This window comes from Austrofundulus limnaeus, unplaced genomic scaffold (assembly GCF_001266775.1).
Source record: "Austrofundulus limnaeus strain Quisiro unplaced genomic scaffold, Austrofundulus_limnaeus-1.0 Scaffold44, whole genome shotgun sequence".
NCBI classification, from domain to species: domain Eukaryota; kingdom Metazoa; phylum Chordata; class Actinopteri; order Cyprinodontiformes; family Rivulidae; genus Austrofundulus; species Austrofundulus limnaeus.
Genome location: NW_013952446.1, coordinates 1425423 through 1433212, shown reverse-complemented (window position 1 = coordinate 1433212; position 7790 = coordinate 1425423). Strand labels below are relative to the sequence as shown.

Sequence of the window (7790 nt, the reverse complement as noted above, 5' to 3'; positions counted from 1 at the left end):
CTCATGAAGTCAACCTGATTCAAGATGGCCAACACATTAGAAGACACACAAATGGCTACAATTCAGTTAATTTAGCAGATGCTGAGCTAAAATTTGATGCGGTAGTAGCTGAAAGCCATTACAAACACATACTTTAAGGGCAAATATCACCAGAGTCAGAGGTCAGACTGGACTTTGGAATAATTTAAGTGGCTTTAAGTGATTTGGGTCCAAGTTATATTCAGGTAATTATAACTGGGAGAGTCAGCTTGACTAACAGGAAATCATTCAGCGCACACACAAATGAGTCAGATCGGTCAAACTCCACACGCAGAGCTTTAAACACCGGACTGACCTTTTCCATCTCCTCCCAGTTATAATTGTTGTTGCCGACCACCATCGCCATCAGCTCGGAGGGCTGGAACAGTGACAGGATCTCCCCCCCGCACACCTTCAGGAAGCCCGAGGAGAAGGCCGAGTACTGCTCCGACACCGAGTCCGAGAACACGTAGCACAGGTAGGCCTCCACAAACTCCTTCCTGTAAACACACCCAAACACATCGAGTAAATAAATCAGGTAATCAGGCCGGCCCCACTCAGCAGCTGCATCCTCACAATCAGCTTCTGAGGAAAGAGTTCATTCAAACTGTAAACACTGGCTTCCTCTCTCATTGTGTCTACATTTGTGGGGTTCTCCACTTTATTGTAATGTTGTCTGCAGACTAACAAGAGTTCATCAAAACCCTCTGCCTGCAGGCTGAGCTCAATTTATTTCCATCACAAGGAAGTCTTTCTGCAGAATTTGCTACAGTAGATTAAATTTATATTCAGTGATGTGCTGGATCCAGTGGTGATTGGTGAACATTTGATTAAAAGAAAAATCAAATGTAACTCCTGAAATTAGCCAAGAAGGTTCAGTCTTTAATGTAATGGTACTCATATAAATAATAATACTGAACAATATTCAGCAGAAATCTTATATCGGCATTCCTTAGTTGTATACTACAAAGTATAATTTTATAAAGGGGTAAAGCTGAAGCTTATATAGTCTTATCCAGGGTAATGAAAAAAAAACATTTTACCAACATCTACAAATACTTTTTGTCAGGTCACAGTGACTTTTAGCCACACGGCTCTAATCAGGTCTTTATTGTGTCGAGACAAACATCAGAGCAAATTTAAAGAAGTTCTTGTAGAAAATTCTTGTTTTAAATAGAAGAGGTATGAGGTTACAGTGAATTGGGAAAACTGAAAGAAGAGAAGAGAAGAGAAGGAAGATGATCAAAAACTAAAGAGTTAGTTAAAAATTAAAAAGCTCAGATTATATTGCTTCTCCTCTGCCTTTAAAACTCAGGTAGTGTGGCTCTTTTAAAAAGTTATCAGAGCCCAGACAAAAAAAAAAAAACCTTGAGAAAAATTTCAGATCGCAGAAGTCCCAACATAAACACTCTGGTAAACGTTTTGCTGAAGCAAAGTCTTGGAACACTTCAACTTTTGATGGTCGAGGGGGTTTTGGAGGAACAACTGGAGCCGCTGCCTTTTCTTCCTGTGCCATCTGTTCACCGCAAGCTGCCAGACACGACCCGGCCCACAGCGCTCTGAGGAACACTGAGATCAGGGCCGCTGGCACGAGGACTAGACTGAAACGTGAAGTGGGTGTGATGGGAAAACTGTGTGGCTCTGAGAAATGCCATCTGGGTCCAGCACAGGTCATTGATTTTCACTTAAAACTGAGCAACAGGCTGCTTACTGAGAGGAAAAACAACTTAAAGAGAACACAGTGGAAGGTAGTAAAATACTAATGCAACAAAGAGAAAAAAAATGGAATTAAAATATTATTTGAGTGGTTGAAGAGTAGAACCTGTTGTGTTTGTCCACAGAGATGCTCTGTCCTCCGGGTACCAGCTCTTTGACTTCTACAACCCCGTAGTTTTCCCTGGTGATCTACGATGGAAACACAGGAAACGGTCTCATCTCTGGGTTGTAAAGCTGCATCTGGGCATACTAAAAACAACTCATGATTTACACTTTTGGAGCTCACTGATAAATCTGATAATGTTCCGTGTGTTTTCTCTGTGGAAATACCAAAACGACCCCTTAATGCAAACTTTTCCTTTGTGTAGCCAGAAATAACAGCTTCTCCCTCTGCGCTAGTCTTTAATACAGATAAACAGCTACGAGCATATATGACATGTTTGAAAGATTTGCATCTTTAGAAGAAATGATGGTCATGGATAATTTAAAAAAATCCAGAATAACACCTCATTTACCACTTAATGCAAAAATCACTTAAAAATAAACAAGTAGGGTAAAAAACCCACAGAAAAGTTGAGAAGAAATGTCTCTTCCACATCTCCTCCTTCATAATCCAGAAGTTCCTGCAGACTCCTGTAAACAGGAAATAAAAGTCATTAATGAAAACCAACAATATCTAGGAAAAATTTTATGTTTTTAGTCTGGTTAGTGAAGGAAACATCGATTTAAAACAACATCTCAAGTAAAAGTGAGTTAAAAATCAGACATGTTGGACTGAACTCAGCGCCTGCCAGATTAGAGCTGAACCGTGAAGACGTTTGCCAACAGGAAATGGCTCAGAGGGAGTGCTGAGAGTTCATTTCCCTGACAGAAAGAACCATGCTGGATATTTACAACCAACACACAGGAAACACAGAAAGAGGACAAATTAAAAAGGAGAAGCTAATTAGGATGAAGGACGGAGCATTGTTGCCACAGAGATATGGTCAAAGTACAAAAAAAAAAAAAAAAAATCCTGAAACGGAAGCTGCTGTGATTTTAGTGCTTACAGTCTGCTGATGAAACTGAGCTGCTCACAAAACACATTCCGGATAAAAAAAAAAACATGCCATTTATACGTTTTGTTTATGTTGTCTGCATTGCTTCAAACTGTGCAGAATCAATAAGCATCTGAGGAGAATCGTGCACAATCAAATCAACAAAACAATCCCTGCTCTAAATCTACATCTTCTAAACTCAGTAAGCCACTTGTTATTCATGCCAAACACACGTTGCATTCCGATGACAAACCTGCAGAGTAAATTACATGTGTTTGAACAGCAGGACTCAGACCGTTGCTTTTTCCTCTACATTGTCTGCTTTGTGGAGTGAATGTTCTTCACAATGGGACAGAAGGTTTGTAGCACTTCAGAAAACTAAAGCAAACATTTTGTGTTAAAGAAGAGAGACGACCTGGCCTCTGTGGGTGAGAGCTCTTTGAAGTCCTCCAGAGTGGGCGAGACGTCCAGCAGCTTCTTGTAGAGAAGCAGGGGGAAGTGAAGGTCCACCACTGTGGAGTTATAGATGGCCAGACCGCAGATGATCCCGATCAAATGAAACCAGTTTTGTTCTACAAAACACTGCAATTGCACACAGAAACATGCATTAATTGTGCCAACCAGGGCAGTTTTAGTTTGTTCAAGCACAGATCAGCTGTCTGATCTAACAGTTTTTTTAATGTTTCAACAGATTTATAGTCAAAACAAAACCTATAAAACTAGTTTCTCATTTCTTATTTTATGCATTTTCCATTTGAAAAGAATACTGCTTTCATTTTTTTATATTTGTATCCTGCTGTGCGTCATTCTTTTACAAAATAAGTTTGTTTGGACCTGCCCAAGAATTTGGACACAGCCGAGTGTAAAACTGAAATAAAAGTTGATTGTTAGAAACCATGTTTTGTTAATAAATGATTTATAAATTCAGAATTATCTGTTAAGTATAGAGTTGTTGTCAATATATGGATATAACTTTTTTGTTCCATTTATAGAAACGTTAAGAGTTGACTAAACATCCACTTAGAAAGGTGATTTCGTAATTCTCAAAACAAAGAAATCTATTTCAGGAAATATTCAATCCAAACACACGACCCTGCTGACCTCAATCTGAAAACGATGAGCAGAGAAATCAGGCTTTAATGTTCATCATCAGCTAACCAAACCCAAAGTACTACAACAATATACATGTAGAGCAGATTACTGAATAAAATATGGAGGATTTTTTTCAGATAAAAAGTCATTTTACTAATTTTAGGGCAATCTCACATTGAAATATTTCAACAAATACAGGGAAAATGTGATGTGAGTGGGAATAAAGAAAAAAAGCAGAATTTTCTGTGAGGACAATGAAAGTTTATAAACCCTGTCATTAACTAGCAGATATTGTAGGCGGTAATTTAAAAAAACGAAGGCGGGAAAGTTGTTTGGAGGTTGTAGGATTCTGTTTCATAGTCTGCTCTTAAACGGTCAGGGAGTTTGTTTGCTCACAGTGATGTTTGTTTTGTAAACCTGCATGTTCCCACTGACATATAGTATAGTAACAATCTGTACAGCTACAGGGACAACAACTCTACTTGGAAAATGCAGATGCAGGTAAAAAAAATAAAAAAAAAAACCTGCTTGCACACATACTGCAGGTCTATTTATTTAAGGCTCCAGTAAAACGTGTCAACATAAGGTCACTGGGAAAAAAAATGGGCTCTGAACTCTCAGAAACCTATGACTTTTTTCCATCAGCATATTAAAGACTTAAGACTGAGGTGGGATGAGGATAATTCACCCAATGAAATAATAACACACTGGAACGGTCACTGATGGTGCTCAGAGAATCGAATTGCTGCCATCTTGCTAGGTGCTACAAGTATCATTCTGCACTGTTTACATAACAATGCATTAACACTTTGTGTGTCACCGGTCCAAAAACACAGAGAAACAAACTTATTTTACTTAAATAAACATATGTGACCCGTCACATCGAAAAGAGCATTAAGTCCAGAAGTGGAATGTGGAGAAATATGCAGATATAGGCTTTTGATTTAAACGTGTGCTAAAATTGCATTTTGTCTAAATGTAATGAATTAATGCCTTATCAATGTATTATTTGAATGAAGTGTCTGAAATATAATCTTTAAAAAATTTCTTGAAGCATTTTTTTSAGCAGTAGCAACAAAAAACCTGATTTTGAGGAAAAACGTCTTAAAATTTTTGAAATTTTCCCTGTGAGCTAGTTTCTTTCCAACTGGGAAATCTTAATATACAAATACTATTTGATGTTTCCTCTTTATATTGACATCAAAAATGACTCAATACATTTTACATTAAATCAGGATTCAGACCAAACAGTAATGTATTATTGTAACCAACAAGACAAATTAGGTCATATCTCTGGATCCACTTATGATATCAGAATGATTAAACTGTAGCTTTTAAAGCCAGGGATCTGAAAATGTAGTCAGGTCATTTTGACCAAGTTTGACTTAATCCTCATTTTCATATGATGGGTCACATATATCAAGCACATTGTGAAAACACGAGACAATGTTATAATGACCTCAAACCAATCCTATTTGATATTTCATCATACATTAGAGCTAAATGAAAGGAGGTTTGGATATGGCCTTGGGTAAATGAGTTCAGAGCAAACACTCACAATGTCTGAGAACCACAGCAGGTTGGATTCTTTGTAATGTGTGAACATCCCATAAACTGGATCCATCAACTCCTTTAACAGCAGCAGGAAGAACTCTTTAGTTACACCACCTGCGTCCACAGCTTCCTCGCCATCAAATATCACCTGGAGGGTGTCAGAAAACGATAAATAGACCAAAGGAAAGCAAATAAATATTTCCATTAGACCGACGACATTAAGGAGACAGATTAGTTTTTCAGACCTTGAGTGGTTTCTTGAGGTCCACGTCGGAGTACATGGTGAGCTCGCGTAGCGTGTCGCTCACTAAATGGTTTCTGCGCACATGGAGCACCAAGTATGGATTTCTAGCAAGGTGGGGTTCGAGTGTGAGCAGCATAAAGACATTGTGCAGGTTTGCACCGCTTACGGCCATCTTGGAAGGATTTCAGTTTAGAAAACAAAACAAAAACAGAAAATTACAAGAAATAAGAACCATTAATCTGCAAAATGTTTATAGTTAGAGTTTAAGTTTTGCACTGTTACAGCTTAAAACACACGCAATGCCAATTTTCTGTGAATAACAGTTACCTGCATTTGCAGTTCAGCATCAGTTTGCAGCATTGTAGTCTTGGCTTGAGCGTTCAGGATGAACGGGAAGGCACAAAGGTTTACTGAGGGAAAGTCATTCTGCTGGGAAAAAACAATTTACTGTAATAAAAATTTAAAAGACTAGAATGATTATTAGAAAAAAGTTAACTACCTGCGAAGGGGATGATCCAACTTTCTAGAAACCAAAATGAGAGCGAAAGAGAAAAATGTTTAGATCTGACTTCAGGGAATTACTTAAAAGTAGAATTTACAAAATCACTCTCACTGATTTGAGTTACTCTACATCCGCAGAAAGCACACAATCATTTAGGAATCGAAGTCTACAGAGTGGAGCATGTGTCCAAATAAAGAAATCTAGTATAACACTCACGATCTCAGCTTTACTCAGAAACCATTTGAGGTAGTCTTCCTGGATGTCCACCAGGCTGGTGATGTCAGGGATATAAAAGCGGCTGTACTCCACATGGTTGGCCCTCAGGTTTACCTGGCAAAATAAAATGCTCAAAATGTCACAGTCTAAAACAGATCACTAAGAACCGTCTGAGCAGTGAACAAACGTTTCTTTTAAAGCCACCGAGTTGAGTTGTGAACACCTTGTGGAGTTTCTCCAGCAGCCGTAACGTGGCCAAGAAATAGTTGTCATAGAACATGGGCACCAGGTGCGTTTTGCCCCCCGTTAGCATAAAAACCACAATGCTCTTGTACGTGTCGACCATTCTGGTGAAGAAGCTGCCGTCCACAAAACACCACCAGTTATCTGCAGGGAGAATACATAAGATAACTCATCTCAGCCTAACTCTCTGATGGTATAGAGGTACATTAGTGCCTCTGGCATGGGCAGCTTACACATCTAGAGAGGCACCATCAATACAAAAAAGAATTTATGCTTCCATCCAAACAATGTCATTTTGGCACATCATGACACAAAAATTTCAGCAAAGTAGACCCAGAACTGCAGAACAGCTAGAATCCTACATCAGAGTCCTCAGTTGCTAGACAATTACAGGCTGTTAAAAGGAGAAAGGATGCTTTAGAGCAGAGCTATTCAAGTGACCAAAGTTCGGCCCGCCAACTGGTTCGTCTCTTAAGCCCAAACCTCTGGTTTTCTACTGTAATTACTTTAAGTTCATTCAGTTAAACATAGACATGTTTGGTATCTACAGAAACGTCAGAATCTTGGCTACAAGCTGGTAAAAACATTTCTATAAACACCCAAGACAGTTCAAACTAGAAGCAGTTGAAGATAAAATGATGAAAGTGAAAATAAAATTGGTTTAAAAATTTGGCAAGTCAGAGATGTCAAAAATATTTGTGTCTAATAGGAGGCAAAATGTGTTCTTTTTGTTTTTGATGATGTTTAATTATCACTACTTTTATAGGATTCTGTATGTTGTATTCATGCTTAAATGCAGCAAAATAAACTGATTCAAAGGTAACAGATCTTTGTAATACTTGGATTATTTACATAATTACTTTAATTGCTAATTGGTACTGGAGAGTGCCCCTCCTGGGGACTCCCTTGTTCTGCTGGGGGACTTCAACGCTCACGTGGGCAATGACAGTGAGACCTGGAGGGGCGTGGTTGGGAGGAACGGCCCCCCCGATCTGAACTCGAGTGGTGTTCTGTTGTTGGACTTCTGTGCTCGTCACGGATTGTCCATCACGAACACCATGTTCAGGCATAAGTACTTGGCACCAGGACACCCTAGGCCGCAGTTCGATGATCGATTTTGTCATCGTTTCATCGGATCTGCGGCCGTATGTCGGACACTCGGGTGAAG

At 39.0% G+C, this 7790-nt stretch overlaps 1 protein-coding gene and 1 long non-coding RNA gene across 3 annotated transcripts in view; one reads left to right on the top strand and one right to left on the bottom strand.

Moving 5' to 3' along the window:
• The window catches only part of herc3 (HECT and RLD domain containing E3 ubiquitin protein ligase 3), a 26010-nt gene that overhangs the window by 5631 nt on the left and 12589 nt on the right, over positions 1-7790 (bottom strand). The window contains exons 14-23 of one of the 2 annotated variants that reach the window (XM_014007787.1): positions 6603-6766; positions 6380-6493; positions 6161-6184; positions 5989-6090; positions 5663-5833; positions 5422-5565; positions 3187-3353; positions 2301-2367; positions 1841-1923; positions 335-518 (exon numbers count right to left, since the gene is read on the bottom strand). In XM_014007787.1, the coding sequence (XP_013863241.1) occupies positions 335-518; positions 1841-1923; positions 2301-2367; positions 3187-3353; positions 5422-5565; positions 5663-5833; positions 5989-6090; positions 6161-6184; positions 6380-6493; positions 6603-6766 (1220 nt within the window). The remainder of the gene's footprint in view (positions 1-334; positions 519-1840; positions 1924-2300; positions 2368-3186; positions 3354-5421; positions 5566-5662; positions 5834-5988; positions 6091-6160; positions 6185-6379; positions 6494-6602; positions 6767-7790) is intronic. The other variant, XM_014007788.1, reaches the window with a different exon arrangement.
• Positions 525-1406, top strand: LOC106517084 (uncharacterized). The gene is made up of 2 exons (XR_001310154.1): positions 525-1087; positions 1208-1406. It is a non-coding gene; the product is annotated as an uncharacterized LOC106517084 (long non-coding RNA).